This window comes from Manihot esculenta, chromosome 18 (genome assembly GCF_001659605.2).
Source record: "Manihot esculenta cultivar AM560-2 chromosome 18, M.esculenta_v8, whole genome shotgun sequence".
In the NCBI taxonomy this organism is placed as follows: domain Eukaryota; kingdom Viridiplantae; phylum Streptophyta; class Magnoliopsida; order Malpighiales; family Euphorbiaceae; genus Manihot; species Manihot esculenta.
Window position 1 is genome coordinate 1,201,763 of NC_035178.2, and position 21,617 is coordinate 1,223,379.

The window sequence follows — 21,617 nt, forward strand, 5'->3', positions numbered from 1 at the left end:
GTGGGACTCTTATTTATAGGCTAAGATAAGGCAGCATTTAATGCTTCTTGGAGACTCCCCTGCCAATTATGGCATGTTGGTTCAACTTTCTTCAGGTCTAGATTCTTCCCTCCGGCATGTTGGTTCAACTTCCTTCAGGTCTAGATTCTTCCCCCCGGCATGTTGCCTTGTGCTGGTCAAGTTCCCTTGCTTCTGGAATGTTTCCCAACCTGGCAGACTTGCTCCTCTGCAGCCAACCAGCATTCCAGCGGCCAACCAGCTTCTCCAAGCAGTCTGTCTTCTGCCTACAGCCATTTCTATCTTCCTCCTTGCAGAATTTTTGTGGGGCGAAATTTGGAGATTGACAGCAAGCTACCCTACTGGACTAAAAAGCTGACAATCAACTTTTTAATTAACTTTTACTCAGTATTTTGGGTGCACATGCACCCTTTTACAATTACTTAAGATTCCTTTTTTCATAATTCCAAAAAAAAATTACATTTACAGAAAACAAAAAGGGATTTTTCTATATATTACATAACCATAATATAATTTTTTTTTTTTGAAAAAAATAATAGTAATTAATAAATTTCTCACTTGCGAAGTTAGGGACACAAAATTGCTTAGGAAAGCAAAGGGAAAAAAAGCAAAGCGTATTTGAGGAAAAAGTGAGAAATGATACCCAACACCATGTTGTGGGCAGAAGAAAAGCACCTCAAAAAGCTAATAGAATAACCAAAATCAACATCCATATCAATTATATATCTATATTAATATAATGCTTCTTTTTTAGTTGTCTTGTGCTAACTTCTTACAAATATCAACAAGTCTTGCCATTTCTTGACAATCTCTCTGCTGTCTTCTGATAGAAAAATCTCTGCTGTCTGCTTCTTCTGTGTTGGGTTTGCTAATTTTCTATCTCTCGCCATGGGACACTGCTTCACCAAATCTCGTTCCCATGAAATCCCCATCTCTTATTCCTCAGACTCCCCTCCTCGTGCCCACAAACCTCGGCCCAGAAGACCACCGCAGCAAGGCTATAACCCACCGCAGTTACCATATGTTCCTCAACCTCCTTCTGCATCTTTTCCTCCTGCCGCTCCACCTTCTAATATTGGTCCCATTCTTTGCAAACCTTATGTTGATATAACCTCTATCTACCATCTTCATAAAGAATTGGGTAGGGGTCAGTTTGGGATCACTTATCTTTGCACAGAGAAGTCCAGTGGAAGAAAGTATGCTTGCAAGTCTATCTCCAGGGGGAAGCTGGTTAATAACAAGGACATTGAAGATGTTAGGCGAGAGATTTTGATACTGCAGCACTTGACTGGACAACCCAATATTGTGGAATTCAAGGGTGCTTATGAGGATAAGCAAAATCTGCATTTGGTGATGGAGTTGTGCTCTGGTGGGGAGCTCTTTGATCGGATTATAGCCAAAGGGAGCTACTCAGAGCGTGAAGCGGCGAAGGTTATGAGGCAGATTGTGAATGTGGTTCATGTGTGTCATTTTATGGGGGTTATGCATAGGGACTTGAAGCCTGAAAATTTCTTGCTTATGAGCAAGGAAGAGGATTCTCCATTGAAAGCTACTGATTTTGGACTCTCTGTCTTCATAGAACAAGGTTGGTTGCAATTGGGTTCTTTCTCGTCTCTTTTTTTTTATTATTATTATTATTTTTCATGCAGTTCTGCAGCTTCTTCTAGTTTAGATTCATTGGCTTGAAACTCATAACCAATGATCAGAAATTGATATCTGATTCCCACTTATGAAATTTCAAGACAAATCTAGGATTTCAATCCTATATACTGGCTTGATTATAATATCCAAAATCGACGTAAAGTCTTAATTCAAATACAATAGATAAGATAATAACTAGTTCCTGGAAATCTTAAGCCTTAGAAAATATCTAAAACTTGAAACCTGTGATTTGTTGTTAATAGCTGGAAAGAGACATTCTAGTTTGCAACCCCAATTTTTCTTGATGGCAGATGTCATTATGGGTTAACGGGCCCGAGTCAATGGAGACAGCGACTGGTCAACCGCGTCAACCCCTTAAATTATTGACAGAAGAAAAACAATGGGGAAAAAAAAGGAAACGGACACATTACCCATATTATGGGTTTTGTCACATCTTGTGACTCCTGTTAAAACCTCAGCAAACACGTTATAGTTGGTGACCACGAAAACACCACTAAAGTCTCAGAACAGCTCTTTCTTGCAACTTTACACATTCTGGTTATGAAGAGCTGTGTGTTTCAATATATGTTTATCTTATCTAAGTAGTTATCAGTCATGAACATAACTGGATTTAGCTTAACTGGAGGAAAAAAAAATGTATGATTTATAAGAACCCATTATTGTGCAATTCAGTTCTGCAAGAAAGATTTGATGCCCCCTGGTTTCTTGTTGCACCATCATCCCCTAATAGTATTGATTCTCACATATAAGGTTCACTAGTTTGTGTTCTTAGTTCTCTGTGTACAGTGTTCTGAGTTTAAATCTCTTTCTGCAGGAAAAGAGTACAGAGACATTGTTGGAAGTGCATACTATGTTGCCCCAGAAGTGTTAAATCGTAAGTATGGGAAGGAGATTGATGTGTGGAGTGCTGGAATCATTTTATACATTCTTCTAAGTGGGGTGCCTCCATTTTGGGCAGGTATATGTTCTTTCATTGTTTTACCAGAAGTGATTTTTGTTTTGCAAATTCTATGTTTAATGTTTAGTTTTTGTCTCTGGCTTATAAGTGAGTGCATAAATTTTATTATAGAGAATGAGAAAGGAATATTTGAAGAAATTTCCAAATGCCAACTTGACTTACAAAGCAAACCATGGCCTGAAATTTCATCTCCTGCAAAAGACCTCATCAGGAAAATGTTAACAAAAGACCCCAGGAAACGGATCACTGCTGCTCAAGCACTTGGTAAGTGTACAATTGGTCATGAAAATTGCAAGCCTAAATTAATCCATTGAGTCCTTGTAGGTCAGCGTTGACTGGTATTACAGTTCATTTGCGATCGTTAACTTGGGAAATTTTTCAAACATTTCAGGCTATTTACAACACTTGATAAATTTTTTCCTTAATGTACAGTAAAGCAGATTAAATTAATGTTCTTCACGGATTGTGTTTGAAATAGAGCATCCATGGCTGAAGGTGGATGGCAAAGCGTCTGACAAGCCAATTGATAGTGCTGTTCTAATCAGGTTGAAGCAGTTCAGAGCAATGAACAAGATGAAGAAACTTGCTCTAAAGGTAACAGTTTCTGAAATGTTAAGAAACAACTGTCATATAGTCCCTGACCTCCAAAAAATTATGATTTCTACACAATGCAGGAGAGCCTGCAAGTATTAGAATTAATAAAGAAATTTGAGGTTTTATGAAGGCTAAAATTAGCAAGAATTTATGTGGAGAATTAGGGTTTGTAAAATGATTAATTGAGAACTAATTTAAACAGTAGAAGATTTGTGGGCTAAACAGTAAAATAAAAGATTAATTTAGGCTTCACACCTAAAATCACACTCAAGTTTACATAAGCATCCACACAACACCGTAACAATAAGAATTCTCAATAAGTAGCTCATATAGAAAGCTAAATTTTCCAACAGAGCTGAAAAATTATGGAAAATATATATATATTCTTATGAAGGTAATAGCAGAGAACCTTTCATCAGAAGAAATCAAGGGCTTAAAACAGATGTTCGATAACATGGACACTGATGGAAGTGGTACGATCACATACGAAGAACTCAAAGAAGGATTATCAAGACTGGGATCAAAGCTTACTGAGGCAGAAATACAGCAGTTGATGGATGCTGTAAGAACTATTATATTTATCTAACCATAATCCTTAAATGATTAGTAAGATTATTGTAGCGTTGTATGTTTGTGTTAATAAGGTGAAATTTTTCTACCGGGCAGGCTGATGTTGACAAGAACGGGACTATTGATTATGTTGAATTTATTACAGCAACAATGCATCGTCATAAACTTGAGAAGGAAGAACACTTGTTCAAGGCTTTTCGATATTTTGACAAGGATAACAGTGGGTCAGTATTCTGCTCTTGCTCTTATCAGTTATATTAATAAATGAAGGGCAAAAAAATGTTAGTAAAGAATGTGTTTCTTGCAATTCTTAAGTTGCTGATGTGGATAAATTTGCACCAGCTTTATTACGAGAGACGAACTACGACAAGCCATGGCTCAATATGGAATGGGAGATGAGGCTACCATAGATGAAATCATTGAAGATGTTGATACTGATAAAGTAAGTTTCTTCTCTCTCCTGGTCATCTGTGGAGTGTTGTATCACTTTCTGTTATGAATTCATGACTGATTCTCTGATTCATTTATTAAAATGTAGGATGGAAGAATCAACTATGACGAGTTTGCAGACATGATGAGAAGGGGGACGCAAGATAATGGGGAGAAATGATATAATTTGGGCTGATAAAGGCCTCTTGTACTTTGTATAAACAAGTCTGCTGTTTCTACTGTTCAAAAATTAGTTTCTTCGTGCTGCAGCTCTTGTAAATAAATGTTACTCTTCAATTTTCATCATAATTCCAATTGTATGTTATTATTTTGATTGCAATTTTCTCAAGAGCCACATTAAATTAAAAACCTAGAATAAGAAAAGAAATTTGTGTTGCTTTAAAAATTAGGAGTATGGACCAGACGAAATGAGTATTGCTTCAACAATTAGGTGTTGCATTTTGATGAAACCATTGGCAGCGCAATTAAGCATTTCAAAGATTATCAGCACACTCATGATCAGGAACAACTCATGGATAAGTCCCAAGCTCTCCCCGCTCAAATAATTTGGATCCCTCCCCTGAGAATTATATTCAACTAAACTTTGACTGAGCAGTCTCTCTCTCAACCAGGACATGGGCTCTGCCGCTACAATAGCTAAACCTCATATGAGACAGGCTCTTGGGTGGCCCTGCAAACGTCTCAATGCAAAGCAGTGCAAACGTCTCAAAGCAGTGATAGTCTTTAACTTGTCAAGAAGCCATTCTTCAAGCAAAACAACAAGGTTTTCAAAGAATTATTGTGGAAGGAGATGCTTTATCAGTGATCAATTCTCTGAAAGGAAGCCACCTCCAATTGACATTGAAGCCATCATTGAGGACGTGAAGTTAGGGTTTGGAGCTGCTCACAAATTGATAATTACCAGTTTCACCTTTCAACTTTTATTATTCCCAAGAAGCTGGGAAATATGACTAGCCAGTACTCTCAGAAGTGGAAGAGGCTCGAGGCTTTAGGCTTTTCATCTAGCTTTGAACAGGATTAATTTCAGGAAATTGTCATTGCTCATCTTAATAATTAGCTATAATAAAATCCAATCTGAAACTCTGTTTGCTACTTTAATACTGGACTTAAAAAGCGAAATCCAGAATCTAAGGGACGATGAATGAACACACAGCAACTCCAAATTTGAATTAGCAGAAGACAATTAGCATAACATATAAAGCTAGATAATTTATTCATCTCCCTAGCATGTTGCTGGTGTCCACAGCTCTAACACACTTGGGGTGCACCTCATATCCACAGTCAAGGCACTGGTAAGCCCAACCAGCCCCTTGCTCATCACAATCACAGCATATAAAAGGACCTCCTCCAGTTTCTTGGGATACCAAAGTGAGCTCATGCTTATGCCCTGCATGGTACTCTGATCTCGGCAAGTTTTTAGCCTCTTCATCCATCTGTTTCTCTAGCAAGTCAACTTTTGCTTCGGTGAAAGGGTAAGCATTTTCTTGGTACAAGTTGATTAAGTTTCTGCCATGTTTGGTAATAGTTTTACCATCAGGGCCTAAGATTATCAAACAAGGGATGCCTCTCACATCAAAATATTTGGCTAAGTTTTTAGCGGTTGGTTCTCCAAAGGGTAATGCCAGCCATGGCATGGTATTGAAGTAAGAGTTGAATCCTGATTGATCCCAATCATTTGACACAAACACAATCTCAAAATCCTCATCATTATCATTTAGAATCAGCATCTGCTTGATCTTGTGGTAAATGGAGACAAGCTTGGGAGTGAACTTGACGCCTGGATTACACCACTGGGCTGAGAAGAAAAGTCCAATTGTTTTCCCCATTAATGAATCAATTGGCACCTGCAACATGCATGTCAAACAAAATTAAACTAATTAACCAATGAGTTGAAATACTATCTTGAGTTTGAATGCCATTCAAGACTGGCCTGTTTAGGTGCAGGATGACCGAAGAGATAGTCTCTGTCATGGTCTGCGAGTAAATTGGTCAGTGTCTGGCGCTCATGCTTTTGCCTTTCTTGCAACTCCAATTCCTCGAGTCTCTGTTTAGTAAATGGGAAAGCTTGGACTCCGAATCGATAAAGGATTTCAACCCCATCATGCAAGGTTGCCTCATCATTATCATCCTCTGGCTGCAAAATAATTAAACAGGGAACACCTTCAATGTTGAATTTACGGTCCAAGGCTTTCTTGGTCTCCACATCAGAAAATGGAATGGAAAGCCAAGGCATCAGTGCTCGATAGTCGTTGAAAGCTTCTAAGTTCTCATCAGACGACACAAACACAAGCTCAAATTTAGACCTATTGCTCTTTAGCTGCTCATGTACATCAATTAGAATCGCCGTGAAGTTTCTACATGGTGGGTACCAGTTAGCTGAGAAGTAGAGGCCAACGACCTTGCCTTCAAGCTCAGAAACTTCCACCTGCCACAAAAGATAATACCCAATTTTTTGAAAAAAAAAAATGTAAAGACGCATCAAAAGACAACAAATACGCCAAACTTAATGAACCAATAGGCAAATAGCAAGTCACAAGAAATAATTCATTCCCAAAAAATTATGAAAACAACAGGTTTATTACATGAGTTATGGATTGGCCACGTATTGTACCTATAGCTTAGGGTTAACGTTAGAGTAAAGCGAGTATTTGGTAGCCACACGCCTGTGTCAGCTTGCTGGTTCAAGGACAATCACTGTGTAAGAGGAGGTAGGAATTGGGAACCCACCCTGATTAAGACTGCATACATGCTTGTCACGTGTAGGTCATGAGAATCAGCACCGACGAGCACATATCCACTTCCCCACCACCATCAGAAAGAAGAAGAAAAAGAAGCAGGAGAAGCACAAACGATGAGCACACTCTTTTGTCATAACTCTTGCTAGTTTATACGTGTCCAACCATAAATATGACCAACGTTGCGATTTAGCTACTCATATTTATCAGTTTAAGGATTCATGTAAGGAAAGACGAACTTAATTAATTTGCTTGAATGAGAAAAATATTTGTTGGAGACAATATTGTTTATAAAAAGTTACCTACAAGATCATAAAATGAAATGGATTTTCATTATTTATTGAAGACAATTCAAATTAACATACAGAAGAAGAAAGAAAACCTGAGTTCCATCAGGAGAGATAAGAAAGTTGCGATCTTTGGAGGCCAAAAGGGAAAGGAATCTATTGCTTGAAATGTTAGACTCAACGTCCCCGTTTGTTTTGGCTTCACCCGCCTGCTGCTTCAGATTCCTGCAGTCTTCTAAGCTCATCACCACTCTTTCTCTTCTATCTCCTTTAAAAGGAAGAAACAACAGGCCCTATGATTATCTTCTACCTTGTTTATAGTCACTGACAGGATAGAATATCCACAAAAATAAGAATAATTACAAACTGCATTCTTCTACAGTATTAGATTAATTTCAATAACTAAATATAGTGAACTTTATATAATTTAAGATAATTTGTTACACATATAGCAGAATAAATATGCTAAATCTATTTAATTTAATTAATATTTTAATTTTCATTTATTTAAATTTATTAAATTGTTAAAATAAGTTAAATTAACACTCAAATTTATTGCAAATTTAGATATACTACTATTTCAATTCATTTTATAACTAAGTTAAATTAAATTATTAATTCCCCCTTCTACTCTTAAACTTTGCAATATTTTCAATCTCATCGCGCATTTTTAATTTTTAATTTTTAAGAATTTCTTAATTTTAATTCAAATACTATTAAAATACTTTGTAATATTCAATTTGTAGGTTTTCATTAAGATATAAACGGATAAGACATAATTTTTATGCGAGAAAAACAAAAAACGAAATTAATGAAATTGAAAGTGAATAAATAATTTTTAATTGTATAATTTGTAACAGATATTTTAATAATACATAAGTTGCAAAAGTGAAATTGTTTGGAAAAAAAAAAGAAAAAAAAAACTTTGTGATTAAATTAAAATACATTATTTTAAAGTTTTAGCTGAAAATTGGTCTACTTAAATTAAATTGAATATTAAAAATTATTTCACTCTTTTTTTTACCAATAAAAATATTATATATAAAATTGTAAGATATAATAAAGTTTACAAAAAATTATTTCATTCATTACTGCACATAATTATTTTCTTTATTTTGAAGATAGGAGTGATTTTAGATTAATAAATGATAAATATATAAAGATTTAATATGTAAATAGTTATTTAAAAAATTATTTAATGATTTTTTTACTTTCAAAATTTATTATTTTTCTTTAATTTATTAATACCGACTTAAATTGTCTCTGTAAAAAATCACGGGGATTTTAGCTCATGTATCTCATCATTACATAATATTCTCATCCTTTCATCGCCCAGCCCAATAAAATAAAATTAAAATAGAAATTAAGAGAAAAATTATCATATTAGATATATAATAAATTTATTCTTCTAATCAAAAAGAAAATAAATAATGAAATAAGGGAAACCAAAATTCAATTTATCTTATAATTATTTAAAATAAATGCTTTTATTATTCAAAAAAATCCCCTCTGATTTTACTTATTAAACATCTAAATAAATGCAAATAATACTTTTTTTTTCCCCTTATTTTCTCCCTAAACTGTTGACGAACGTGTTTCTGATTAAAAAAAACAAACAAAAAAACGTGTAAGCCAGCTGATCTGACTTACCTTTTTTGTAAATTTGCCATGTGCACAGTGTCCCATATCATTTTATGTGAGCGTAGCACTGTAGCATTTCCTTGTACTTTGCCTCTGAATTGATGTCATTGATAGCCTAACAAACATTACTGGACACCTGTCTATGATTTTTTCCTCCCTCTCCTTTTTCAAATAAATTTTTTTTGAACATGCTGGAAAATGGAAATGTGAGATGTATAAGATTACTTCAAATTAGTTTAAAAAGTTATCCTCCCAAATTAAATCAATCAAGGAGTATAATATTAAATTTTAAATAAATTCGTTCTAAATTAAACAAGAAGGATTTAATTTAACAAAAAAAATTTTAATCAAATATTACCTAAAAAATCAGAGTGGATTATCAAATGAAATTTTATTCGCATTTTGTAAAATAAAATATATTTTAAATAAATTTTTTTCTATAATTTTTGTTTATTATTTTTTACTTATATTAAAAAATATAAATTAATTTTATAATTATATTTATTTTAAATATATTAAATTTTATTAAATTTTAAAAAAATTATTAAAAATAAAATAAAATTCAATATAATTATAATAGTTAATTTATATTTATTATAATTTAAAAAAATTAAGCAGATAATAATTTTAAAATAAAAAATAAATAAAAATTTTAAAATGAAAGAATCATTAATAAGTAATTTGACTATTAATCATTAATAACAAATAAGATTTTATTTTTATAATTAACTAATAATAAATGAAATTAATACTTCTTATTAAAAAAACTAAATGTAATCTTACTGGAGTTAGGAAAAAGGACAAATTAGCGAAACGACGGTGACGTATTTGGAAATGCGTAGGCGAGAAAGTTAGAAGCTGGAGAGGTATCTTGAAATGGGAAGAGGAGCAAGGAAAATAAGCGGACCTTAAAAAAAAGAGACACGTGTAAATATAGATGACAGGTGTCAGATGATGCCGTATCAAAGTTGTTGTCTTACTTCAATAACCTCAATTATTTTGAATCTAGAAATGGCCCCCACCGTACTACTATTAGACTACTGCACAAGGATCGACGCCCACGTGTCTTCTGTACTGCCCTGTCTAAAAGCAGTTCGTGAACTGCATTCCAGCTATCAAGAAATGTGCGTGTACGCTTCAAATTCTTACACGTGGTGTTTCTTTCTACTTAGATTGCTGACACGCCGCTCCTATTTTATAACTTTTGAAAAATATAGATATATATGGAAAGAAATTTTTAACTTTACAAAAAGTTGTTAAAAAACTTTATAAATTCGATAATATTTTAATATTTAAATCTATTTTTAAAAATTCAGTAAAAATTCTTAAGAAGTTATTTAAATTAATGCTAATTTTATTATAATCATTTAAATAAAAAACATTAATAGTTTATATAAAAACATATTTTTCATGAAAATTTTAATTAAAAATTAATACTTTTTAAACTTAATTTTTATTTTAAATTAATTATTTATATAAAAAAATTTTTGAGTAAGGGTACTCAATATATGAAATAAACGCTCGACTTAAAATCTATCACAATATTTATTTTTAAGAATAGTTACAAATAATATCCTACAGTATGACGTTATTCTTACTATATATATATATATATATATATATATATATATATATATATATATATTGTTTTAAAGGTATTAAAATTAATTGAGGATGTAAGATTGAAATGAAAAATTACATATTAAATTCTTAATATTTTATGATAAAATTTTGAAGGGGAGTGGGTTGCCATTGGATGACACAGAACCCATCTTCCGGCTAATGGAAACTGATCCATGCTCAAAAAATGGATTTATTCGGCCCATCTAGGCCTTATTTCAATATGGTCGGGAGTCTTTTGAAGACCTTCTATATAGGAAAGTTTACTATTTTATATGAAAAATAATTTAATTTACATTCCTGTTAAATTAAATATTTATGCATTTATTTTGTATAATTTAATTAATATTTTACATAAAAATAAATTAATGATTATAAAATTCATTTTGATATTAATTTAAAGATAGCCTACTCCAGTTAGCTCATTGAGATCAATAATTGATTAATTAGCTTTCACTTTACTCCTCAATCCTCATTCCCTGTGGAGATAAAAACGATAGTAATTTAAGCCAAACAAGCAGCTGGACCATCATCACCTTCTAACATAATATCACTTTTTTTTTTTTTAATCTGAATTATAATATCGCATAATTTGCCGAGTACCATATTAGATTAGACTTGGATATAAAACAGGTTTTATGAAATTGTAGAAATAGTTATTATGTTTACATAAAGATAAAAATGGAAAAATTGATTAGTATTCTTTAAATGGCTTAGAATGATCAATTTTACTTGAAATAGAGAATTCCAACTTAAATTTCCATCGCAATCTGTCTTGAGCAGAAAAATTCAATGGACATCTGTAGAGGGCTTTTGATTACAACAGTAGTAGCGTCAACTTAATTTTGTCTCTTGCGGTATCCTATAGTTGGTAGGTTGCAGCTTTATTCGGTGTGTTTAGGTTGTAAAAAAAAAAAAAAGAAAAGGAAAAAAAGAAGTCCCAGTTTGTTAAATACTTAGCTCGACAACTGTGGGCAGAGAGTCATCCAGGCCAGACCTAACACCTGCTTTTCGCTTTTCAGCATTCTCTGCACCGCCAAACCTGCCACGGCCACCAGTCACTCCCATACACTCATTCACACTAACAATCAAATGGTTGATATTCTTGGCATTACGGTCATGGAATTTCCTGTTTAAGTTTTTTATTTTAGTTAAATATAATTCCGATCAGTGATTGATGGTAATTGGAGATTCAAAATCCACTCTGTTCCTCGTAGAAAATCATATATTTTCAAAATAATTCTCCAGTGGCAATTTCTTTGGTCTATACACACAAGACAGAGAAAATGAAAAATCGCATTGAAAGTTTTTTCCTTGATGGTGTTCATTAATTATCCATAAGACATCATCTGCTACTGCTACCGATAAAGACACAACAAAAACAAATGCGATAGTTAAGAATTCTAGTAATTGACTAAGCTATCATGAACAATAATTCTAATCTATGTAGCCATCGCCAAAGAACAAAGCACAACAGGTTCTTCTTTCTTCTTCGTCGTCTTGTATGTTTCACATTCTTGATGATAAGGCATCAATTAGCAAGGAATCTCATTATAAGCGATTGAGAAACTAGGAACCAAGCCTGGCCCTGCAAACTGGGCATACAGAATGCTTTGAGAGCCAAGCATCAGCGCATTCCAAATGGAACCCATGATTGCAAATGGGAACCACCCTCACGGGTTGCTCGCTTTCGATTTCATCGAGACACACCGCACAATCCGTCCCCAAAACCAATTCCTTTCCGGTCATCCTAGGCAACTTCTCAAGCTCAGACGCCGATAATCCCTTCTCTGCCGGCTGCTTTACAGGCGGCGAGGTTTCTGTTCGGTTAGTACGTGCAGAATACCAAAGGAAACAAATATAAACAAGAAACACAATGCTCATGCCTACGCAGGGGAGAAAAAGAGCCAAAAAGACAGAGAGGAGCATGTTTTGGTTGAATTTGAAAAAGTTGTTCACAGCGGTTGGAGGCGAAGACGGCGAGAGGAGGAGTCGTGCGTAGCACACTCCGACGCGCATTTTTTCGTTCTTTTGGCGTTGGTATTGGATTTTCAGGTATATAGTGTGTGGGGAAGCTGACACAGACTGTGGGGTTCTTGGGGGAATTACGGAGAGGATGACGAGAGAGCAAACGGCAGGAAACTTTTAGAAACTGTGTTTGTTTTTGCCGTTTTTGGAATTTGGAGAGAACAAACTTTCGTGGTTGCCAATAAAGTAAGCGCCTTTGAATAGTACATAAATAATTTTAATTTTAACATAAAAAAAGTTGATATGAAAAATATCTAAATGTAAAAAATATTATTTATAGAACACAAAAGCAATTTTATATTTATATTAGCGTAAAAATATTATCATAAATGTATTTAATATTTTTAATTTTTACTATGAAGTATATTTTTTCGTAAATTTCTATGAAGTGGGTTTAGACAGCTCTATAACAGATTGTGAGCTTTACCTCATTCCTTATGTCACATAAAAGATTTCATCCCAAGTGTTTTTTTTTTTTTTTAATTTCTTGAAATTATTAATATAAGTTTTTTTTTAAATCAATTTTTTTTTGCCATAAAGAGAGAAAATTACATCACTGATTAAAATGAAGAATATCATTATAAAAAAATCCAATAACTGACGTGGAGGGTTATAAAGCCAACCAAAAGATAAAGCCCACCAAAAGATAAAGCCCCAACTCTAGCTTTCTTAGTTACTCAATCAGCAGGTCTATTGTCACTGTTAGAAAAGTAAATCACACTAAAAGACTGGTGATTATACAGGTAAAAACGAATGTCCATCAGTATAATATCCCGCTCCCAAGAATAAGCAGAAAGAGATGCAACGGAGGAAACAATAACAGAACAATGAGACGCAAAAATCACATTTACAAAACCTCTATTTACATCAAACAACAAAATCTACCTGAGAGTTAAACCTTCAACAGCAAGGGAAGAAGAGGTTGTCCATGAAGAATGAAGACCATCTATAAGAACTCCATTATGATTTCTTACAATGATACCAAAACCAGCTTTGTTCGAGATAGAATCAAAATATGCATCACTATTTATTTTAGTTGTATCCACATAGAGAAATCCAACTACTAAAAGATGCAATTTAAGCATTAATTATTGATGATCTGAGATCCAGAAAATAGGGTTTTATAATGGGTTCTGTAAAACTGGAAAAGTTTAGATCTAGAGGAGAGTATTTATCCTTTATATGTTTCCTTTTTGTCTATTAGTGACGTGTTAACAGAATGTGTATCATTGGGCCACCTGTCCCTGCTACGTTGATACGGACGTACGAGGGAATCAGATCTCTGTTCCAAGCGTAACGGCCCCTGATTCTCCCCAGGCGCGCATGCGGATGGTCCCACAAGGCGAAGGGGCTGAACTCCTTTCTGGTTCTGAGCTGGGCCGGAGGATGAGATTACAATTAGGCCCAGAAGGAATCGAGACTGAACCCAGAGATGATCTGTTCGTTGGGCCGACAATGCTGGGCCGGCCTGGTTGAAGAGACTAACTGGAGTCCGGTCTCAAGGCTGAGCAGATCGGACCCGATGCATATGTGAGGCTTGAGGGCCTCTAGATAATGGGCTGGTATCGTGGGCCTGGCCCCAGACCGGGGTGGAGAAATCCAGCGGTCATCAATTGCCCCTTTACCTTCTCGTCAGTTATTGCCCGACTCACGAGGGGGTAAATACCGAGAGTCATCATGACCGCACCGCCTAAGGACAAAACTGTTTGGAACATCCTTTCGGCTTTTTATTATTTCAAATTTCACTTCCCGTCAATCTCCCCAGAACGTTGGCTCTTCTCTGCTCTACCGCTCTTTTTGCTTTTCTCTGCTCATTTGCCCTAATCATTTTCCAGGTACGCCTCTTCTTTTGCCATGGATAGCTCTAGTCTCCCCGATGTCGTCCACCTGGAGTCTAGCATCACCCCATCTAACATTAGAAGTTTCATCTCTAGAGAATATCTGGATACCCCTCTTTACCACATTCGGACTCCTTACCGGAATGAGAGGATTGTTCTTCCCGATCCTTCTCCCCCTGGCTTAATCGACCCTCAAAAGGACGTCAGCTTGGTCTTCTTTATCAAACAGAGGGAGTACGGCCTGTCCTTCCCTTTTTCTTCTTTCTTCAAGGAGGTCTTTCAGTATTTCGAGATTACCCCTCGGATGCTAACCCTAACTCCATTCTTTTCATGTCTTGTTTTGAGTCTGTGTGTCTGAGCTGGGGATTTACACCCACGGTTCATCTATTCGTCAGTTTCTTCAGATTAGTCAAAGCGAGCCAAAAATTTTATTATTTTGCCCCTCGCGGAGGGTTATCCATTTTCACGGGTTACAAGGACTCCATCAAGGGTTGGGTAGAAGGGTTTCTGGTGGTGGAGTTGATGAAGAATACGGGGTTGGCTTGGGAGCTCAATCTTGACTGGGAGGATGTCTCCCTGGGTTGCAATGACCTCCCCCGGTTGGGCCTTACCGAGCAGGTCGGGTTCCTTCGACTGACTTCTGTGGATAGAAAGTATGACGTCGAAAAGTGCCTGTTCGTGTCCAACCTTAGGGATATTAAGGACGTGGGTATCTTATTCTATCTGCCTGTGTTAGTTTTTGCTTTACGCGACCTTTGTTCAGAGTTATTCTGATTTGCTTTGATTTTTAATTTTGCAGCCTCCGAGGTGAAGATGGATCAGATTAAGCCTCCCAAGAACCTCATACTGTCTCGGGAGAGCATGGACATTGCTCTTGACGCCCTCCTAGCTGGGTAATCTGTTAGGGAGGCTACGCAGAGGGTGGCCGAGGTTATCTCTTCTAGAACAGTTACCCGACCTCCTCCTCCTCCTCTGGTTTCCTCACAAGCTTCTAGACCAAGCTCCCGACGTAGTAAGTCGTCTCGGCCTTCTAATCGCAGCAGATCGAGCTCAGCTCTCCTGTCCTCTCCAGCCTCCCAACCTCGACGTTCTACTGAGAGAGCGGAGGAGACTCCGAGAATTATTTCTGATGTGGCTGTGGACATTGGGCTGGCAAGGGCGGAGCCCGCCATTCCTCCTGTGGACGCTTCTGGTACGGAGCTGGGAGTCCCCACTGTTGCTAAGGAGGGAGTTCCCAAGGTGGGGCTTGAGATCCCTATTATTGAGGAGGAAGCTCCAGGGAAGAGCAAGGAGATTATTCTTATTGACGAAGGTGTCCAGGAGGCCCATACTGGGGATGTTGGATCTGATCTTACTAATGACGGGGGAGTTGCAAAAAAGGTTGGGGACAAACGTCCCGCCCTCCCTGAAACGTCTGCCCCAGCTCCTGCTCGGAAGAAATCCAGGGCCTCCAAGGGATCAGCTCCAGCTCTTCCTCCTATTGGAAAGGAAAAGGAAGCTTCCGAGGGATTAGCTCCTGCCCCCCCTCCTCTAAAGGAGAAAGATAGTTCTGTAGTACCCCTGTTGTCTGCTCCTGATAACGACATTTTGAACGCTGAGGACATCACTCACCAGTCTCCTGCGAGCATTGTCGTCGAAATCATTAAGGAGCGGATGTTCGGCGGCATTACAGAGGCTTCGGACCCACGCCTGCTTGCCCTTACTGGTCTTCTGGCCAGTTCTACCGAAGTGTTAATTACGTTAAACCTCAGGGACTAAAAAATAATTTTTCCTTTTATTAATGTCGAGCACACCCTTGATTAAGTCTGCGTTTAAGAAAGGATTTGATAGTTAAGTCAAATTAATGGTGTTCAAAACGTGGCGGTCTACAAAGCCACATCTGTAATTACGTTAAATCTCATAAACTACAAAATAATTTTTTCTTTTATTAATGTCGAGCACACCTTGGTTAAGTCTGCGTTTAAGAAAGATTTGATAGTTAAGTCAAATTAATGGTGTTCAAAACGTGGCAGTCTACAAAGCCACACCCACCCGGTTTGGGCGAGGGAAACCGATTTGAACCGGATAAAAGGAGTTGGTTAGGGTAGTTTTGGAAGAACGGTGCTGGTATATAAGATAGGGGACACAGCTGCAAGCGGTTTAGGGCGTAAAAGAAGAAACGAAGCCGTAGAAGAGGGCTCTTTCTTGGCGGAGCAAACTTATCTCCGAATCTTCAAGGTATATCTCTTTCAGATCCACCCAAACCCTAGTTTCCGTGTTCCTCCCTCTGATTCTTCACTTCAAGTACTGTTCATCTTTTTTTTTTTTTTTGGATATTTTTAGCTTGTTTATGTTTTTGCTTCTGTTAATATTTGAGAAATTTTCACTGTAGATGGATCGGTACCAGAGAGTGGAGAAGCCTAAAGCTGATACACCAATTGACGAGAATGAGATTCGTATTACTAGTCAGGGAAGGATGCGCAGTTATATCTCATATGCCATGAGTTTGCTTCAAGTACGTTTTCTCGGCTATTTTCTTTTTCAGCTTTGTTTCCCCCCTCTTTTATTTCTGTCTTTGCGTACATCGGATGTTAATTGATGCTGGAAATTTTTTGTTGTCTCTAGGAGTATTATAGTTTGATTTTTGATATACATGTCAACGATAGGTTCAAACTTCGATCGTGCAGTGTAATTCAAAGCGTTTGTGAAAATTTAGAGCCCAAATTTAGATTTTTTAAGCTGCTAGGATTTTGCTAATCCTTGTAGTCCTAGAATAGAAATCACAGTGATCTTTTCTGGAATCTGGATGTTGATTATTGTCTTATTCAACTTGCACTCCGTGCTAACAGCTCAAATTATGTGTAGAGGAACATGTGATGCATATTGTGCATGTTCCTAGAGTGGTAGCTGAGAGTCTAAACTCTCTCTGATTTTTGGTTTAATAGTTTAAAGTTGCTATGATCCTCCTGTCCTATTTGTTATTTTATGCCTATTTTTGCAGGAAAAAGGATCGAATGAGATTGTGTTCAAAGCAATGGGAAGAGCCATCAACAAGACTGTGACTATAGTGGAGTTAATCAAGGTTTTCTTTGCTCTCTCTCCCCAACCCCCCACCCTCTTCACATTTATTAGAAGTTAATCACTAAGCTTGTTCTAATTCAGTCATTAACGGCTATATACTCTTTTCTACTTGTAATGCAGAGAAGAATTGTTGGTCTCCATCAGATCACAGCAATTGGATCCACAGATATAACTGATACATGGGAGCCCATTGAGGAAGGCCTCCTTCCGTAAGAATAGTCTAGAAAGAAAATTTCAATACCTATTATTCTTTTTCTTTTAAGAAGAAAATGCATGTTGCTTTTATTTTTAATAAAAGGCTGACAATGATCCGTGTTTTATCAATACAGTTTGGAAACCACAAGGCACGTCTCAATGATTACTATTACCCTTTCCAAGAAGGAACTGAATACATCTGCTGTTGGGTGAGTTTGTATAGAACTAATGTAAAGCAGTTTGTTCTATACTTTAGATTCTTTCATAGCACTTTTTTTTTTGAAGTCGTGAGAGCATAATTGGGCAGGCTGAGTTTTTTGGATGTGAATTGTGATGTTGAATTTTTTGAGTGTGCGCTAACTGCAGATGTTGCATCTCGTAACATAGATTCTATGTTCTTGACATGCATTCTCTATTGGTTTTTGGAGTCTTTCTTCCTTGTGAATAATGCTGTGACAATGAAGTGTGGTCGTATCCAAATTTTTTAAAAAAATATTTTAGTTTTTGATATGCAAATATGCTACTGCTGCCTAAAAAATTTATATGTATCGTGGTTTTAATATGATTTCCTTCTAGTGGTCTTTTTATTTGTTTACCTTTCATATGTAGTTGATGTGAGGGAACAAATTTAATAGTAATAAGACATAGTTCATAGCATCGCATACAATCTTTTAGTTTAAAAGCAGATCTCCATCTTCTCTTATTTGATTATGAAATTTGTGTATGGCCTTTTGCATTAGTACTACAGTTTCATGTTTCTTTGGTTTGCTTTTGGGGGGGAATTTGTTATATGTATATATATGTATGCACACACACACGCCTATATATATGGAGAGAGAGAGGCAGAGAGAAGATTTCATGATGTTCTTGTTTGCTAAGTTGTGTCAACTGGAACAAAAGAATAACGCCATTTGGGTCATTTAGGACAGTTGAATTTATTGTTAATGCCAAATCTGTTATCACTTATGAACACTATCCTTTTCAGGTACCAGCCTCCTTTGCCTGCAGAGTTGGTGAAGGGATCAGCAGAATTTGATTATGAAGGAGGTGGTGCTTGTTTATAGTGTACAAATTTTCTGCATTATCCAAATTTGCATATCATTTATAGTTAGTTTTGTCTGCAGAGGGCTCACCAAGTGGTCGAGGTAGGGGTCGGGGTGGTAGAGGCAGAGCAAGGGGCAGAGGTATGTCTAAATGGCTTTTGATCACATGCTTTTATTTAAACTATCCTTTGGACATTTGATTGTGCGGTTTAATTGCAGTGATACCAGCAGTTGATGATTCTTCCTTGCATTTAAACCTAGATTAGTTGTGCATACTTTACTTTTTTCATTATGTTAACAGAACCATTCTTACTTCAGGAAATGGATTTGTTCCTGAATATGAAGATGGTGGTTGGGACCGCAACAGGGGCCATTTTAGAGGTAGGGGTAGGGGAAGAGGACGCAGTTTCCGAGGCCGTGGGAGAGGGGGATACAATGGACCTTATGCGGACATGCTGCAAGATGGAGGCTACAATTATGATCCACCTGCTCAAGGCCGTGGTACATCTTTTTCCCCAATGTACCTTTTTACCTGTTTTCTATGGATTCTAGTGCATACTCGAGACTTTATCCTTTTTTTACAGCTGCTTCATATCGGATTATGTTGGAATGTCAAACCCATAATTTCATACTCTAATTCAAACAAAGGTTTGATAAGCAGTTTTTAAAAGTGACCTGTAAAACTGTCATGCTAGTGGTGTGAGAATGACAAGTGACCTCTGTGTGAATAAGATTCACAATATGATGCTGCGGCTGATATAGATGTGATGTTGAGATTTGTTGTCAAGAGGTGGTTGTGGTAGTTGTTATCTTTCCTGTTGTTAGAATTTAGAGATGTGACTGGTGCCATTAGATTTGCCGAAACACTTCTTTGTCAGTCATGTGGAAGTATGTATGTGGTTTGTTGAAAGTGTGATCAATTATGTTGTAGGTCGAGGTCGTGGCCGAGGGAGGGGAAATCGTGGAAGGGGCCGTGGATTTAGATCTAATGGGCCGATCCAGGCAGCTGCATGAGATGCTCGTTTGGCTTTCCCTTTTTCAGCGCTGTTGACCATGTTTGATGCCTTTATCCAATATCATATTTTATTATTATTTCCTTTTTCCAAATTTTGCGTTATGTCAGAATTAGGAGTTTTTAACTTTAGGACATTCATGTGTAACCCTGTAGACTAATCTTTGTAGCTTGAAACTGTTGCCTCGAGGAATTCTAGGTTTAGTGTGTTGCATGAAGCCTTGAGCAATTGTAACTGTTTTTATTTGTTCTGAGCAGTGCATTCTTTTATTTTTCTGTTTGGGCCCACTTTGGTAATCTAGTGCTTGATTATGTGCCTTTTTTATGATATTAATCAATGCTTGGTTCTATTACATTCTCTCTCCCAAAGGCAATGCACTATATTAGTCAAAAGCTCAAGTAAATTGGTGAAGAAAGAGAGCCCCTTCTGATATTCAGCCTACAAGTTGAATATATGTCCGCTAGGAAATAAAATGATCCCATGCTTTGCGACAACTCTAACTTGGGTAATGAATGCTATGTCTCCAACCAACTAGGTGGCATGACTCGTTAGGTAAAACGGAAGGTGAATAAAACATTTAAACAGAAGGGCAGGTGTGGGGAGATGCACTCTTTTTTATTCGTAACAGAATAAGCATTTTTTTTTTATTCGTAACAGAATATGGCAAAACTATATTGTTGAAGATGATTCTTTTTGATTCGTAACAGAATATGTTGATTCGTAACAGAATATGGCAAAACTAAATTGTATTGTTGAAGGTGATTCTGACCGTAAAGATTGTGAAGTACTTGTTTATATTTAGCTTTTTCTTGTTTGATTATTGGTTTTTTTATTGTGAAAAGATCAGTTAATAAGATGGTACATAAATTGTGTAGACGTTTTCTAATAAATTCTTTTTTGAGATGTAATCCTTCCTACCAGAATTATCTTTGTATTTTTCTAGCCTTTGTGGCCTGATAAATTTATCCCTTGGGGAAATAAAAAAAACTTATTGTACATATGGAAGGAACAATAAATGGGAAGGAAGATAAAATGCTATATTAACTACTAATAAAATAAAAAAATTATTGTAATGTTTATTCACTAATAGTAAACCCTTGAGAAATTGAACACGGCTTTAGTTTGTTTTGTAGTTACTTGTAAATAAACTACATAATTAATTGAAAAGATTACTTACCGATAAAAGAAATGTTATATTAGTGTAAAATAAACAAACGGCATGTATTAATAAAGTAAGGTGTTCGAAAATAAATTTTATAATAATTTATTGTATTTAGGTTTTCATTTGACTTAATATCCTCTTATGCCTATTTTGTAGTTTCTGCTTTAATAATACTTTCTCTAAGAATCGAATATGATGTATGATTTTCGGTTACATTCAATATTTATTAGTGAAATTATTAAATTTATCTTTTCTTTTTCATGAAAACTAAAATTTATTTGAATTAGAAATTCCTTTTCTATTGCTTTTTCAATATTAATTGTTGTTTATATTTAGGCTTATTTTTCATGAGAAATTGCAGAAGAGGTAGATGAAATCTGAAGTAGGGCGGGTTGTTTTCCGGCAGCATATATCCTTAGTTGTCTATTCCCTCTTCCCCTCTTCTGAAACTGAAAGCCTCCGAGTTCTATAGGTGTTTTGAGGTTTTATCGGCTTACCCTGTAACGAAGTTAGTTTTAGGGTTTACCTTTAATGGGCCAAGTATATAGATAAGTCGACCTCATTTGTCTAGGTCCACATAGAATTGGACTATAAACATATCACTCCACTACAAAATCAAATAAAATATAATTATAAAATATTAAATAAAATGTATATAAACCCTCAAACTCAATACTAAAAGAATTTAAACCTAAGGGATGGTCCAATCAACTACTCAATAAGAGATAGAATGAAGGAATTCC

The 21,617-nt window shown here is 35.9% G+C and overlaps 4 protein-coding genes across 7 annotated transcripts; 2 read left to right on the forward strand and 2 right to left on the reverse strand.

Moving 5' to 3' along the window:
* The first annotated feature begins 742 nt into the window (after positions 1–742).
* LOC110606564 (calcium-dependent protein kinase 29) lies at positions 743–4,571 on the forward strand. Of its 2 annotated transcripts, XM_021745424.2 has the most exons (8): positions 749–1,603; positions 2,495–2,638; positions 2,750–2,902; positions 3,117–3,232; positions 3,627–3,794; positions 3,899–4,026; positions 4,145–4,244; positions 4,341–4,571. In XM_021745424.2, the coding sequence occupies exons 1-8, from the start codon at positions 907–909 to the stop codon at positions 4,410–4,412; spliced, it is 1,578 nt and encodes a 525-aa protein (XP_021601116.2). In that variant the 5' UTR covers positions 749–906; the 3' UTR covers positions 4,413–4,571. The 2 variants fall into 2 exon arrangements, with proteins under 2 accessions (XP_021601114.2, XP_021601116.2); XM_021745422.2 differs by having other exon boundaries at positions 743–1,603; positions 2,495–2,902.
* Positions 4,572–5,273: 702 nt separating this feature from the next.
* Positions 5,274–7,568, reverse strand: LOC110606565 (probable nucleoredoxin 2). Of its 2 annotated transcripts, XM_021745426.2 has the most exons (4): positions 7,370–7,513; positions 6,980–7,049; positions 6,183–6,677; positions 5,274–6,096 (listed from the first exon to the last, which is right to left on the reverse strand). In XM_021745426.2, exons 1-4 carry the CDS (start codon positions 7,378–7,380, stop codon positions 5,467–5,469), a joined length of 1,206 nt encoding a protein of 401 aa, XP_021601118.2. In that variant the 5' UTR covers positions 7,381–7,513; the 3' UTR covers positions 5,274–5,466. The 2 variants fall into 2 exon arrangements, with proteins under 2 accessions (XP_021601118.2, XP_021601117.2); XM_021745425.2 differs by lacking the exon at positions 6,980–7,049 and having other exon boundaries at positions 7,370–7,568.
* A 4,247-nt stretch (positions 7,569–11,815) lies between these two features.
* Positions 11,816–12,776, reverse strand: LOC110606991 (E3 ubiquitin-protein ligase ATL23). The gene has a single exon (XM_021746030.2). The coding sequence runs from the start codon at positions 12,552–12,554 to the stop codon at positions 12,105–12,107; it is 450 nt and encodes a 149-aa protein (XP_021601722.1). The 5' UTR covers positions 12,555–12,776; the 3' UTR covers positions 11,816–12,104.
* Positions 12,777–16,485: 3,709 nt separating this feature from the next.
* LOC110607064 (ribonuclease P protein subunit p25-like protein) lies at positions 16,486–19,987 on the forward strand. 2 transcript variants are annotated; one of them, XM_043953636.1, is made up of 9 exons: positions 16,486–16,618; positions 16,773–16,895; positions 17,382–17,462; positions 17,582–17,670; positions 17,791–17,865; positions 18,642–18,703; positions 18,781–18,840; positions 19,018–19,200; positions 19,631–19,987. In XM_043953636.1, the coding sequence occupies exons 2-9, from the start codon at positions 16,773–16,775 to the stop codon at positions 19,711–19,713; spliced, it is 756 nt and encodes a 251-aa protein (XP_043809571.1). In that variant the 5' UTR covers positions 16,486–16,618; the 3' UTR covers positions 19,714–19,987. The 2 variants fall into 2 exon arrangements, with proteins under 2 accessions (XP_043809571.1, XP_043809572.1); XM_043953637.1 differs by lacking the exon at positions 19,631–19,987 and adding an exon at positions 19,284–19,484.
* Positions 19,988–21,617: the final 1,630 nt, after the last annotated feature.

What these genes read in the sequence shown, in the direction of transcription:
- LOC110606564 (XM_021745422.2), top strand. Translation starts at nt 907, where the DNA reads ATGGGACACTGCTTCACCAAATCTCGTTCCCATGAAATCCCCATCTCT. An exon ending in CACTGCTGCTCAAGCACTTG is followed by an intron (nt 2,903 to 3,116) that starts GTAAGTGTACAA and finishes TGTTTGAAATAG; the next exon opens with AGCATCCATGGCTGAAGGTG. An exon ending in TACAGCAGTTGATGGATGCT is followed by an intron (nt 3,795 to 3,898) that starts GTAAGAACTATT and finishes TCTACCGGGCAG; the next exon opens with GCTGATGTTGACAAGAACGG.
- LOC110606565 (XM_021745425.2), bottom strand. Translation starts at nt 7,519, where the DNA reads ATGAGCTTAGAAGACTGCAGGAATCTGAAGCAGCAGGCGGGTGAAGCC. An exon ending in TCTCTCCTGATGGAACTCAG is followed by an intron (nt 6,678 to 7,369) that starts GTTTTCTTTCTT and finishes CTTTTGTGGCAG; the next exon opens with GTGGAAGTTTCTGAGCTTGA. An exon ending in GTCATCCTGCACCTAAACAG is followed by an intron (nt 6,097 to 6,182) that starts GCCAGTCTTGAA and finishes TGCATGTTGCAG; the next exon opens with GTGCCAATTGATTCATTAAT.
- LOC110606991 (XM_021746030.2), bottom strand. Translation starts at nt 12,554, where the DNA reads ATGCGCGTCGGAGTGTGCTACGCACGACTCCTCCTCTCGCCGTCTTCG.
- LOC110607064 (XM_043953636.1), top strand. Translation starts at nt 16,773, where the DNA reads ATGGATCGGTACCAGAGAGTGGAGAAGCCTAAAGCTGATACACCAATT. An exon ending in ATGCCATGAGTTTGCTTCAA is followed by an intron (nt 16,896 to 17,381) that starts GTACGTTTTCTC and finishes CTATTTTTGCAG; the next exon opens with GAAAAAGGATCGAATGAGAT. An exon ending in ATTGAGGAAGGCCTCCTTCC is followed by an intron (nt 17,671 to 17,790) that starts GTAAGAATAGTC and finishes TTATCAATACAG; the next exon opens with TTTGGAAACCACAAGGCACG.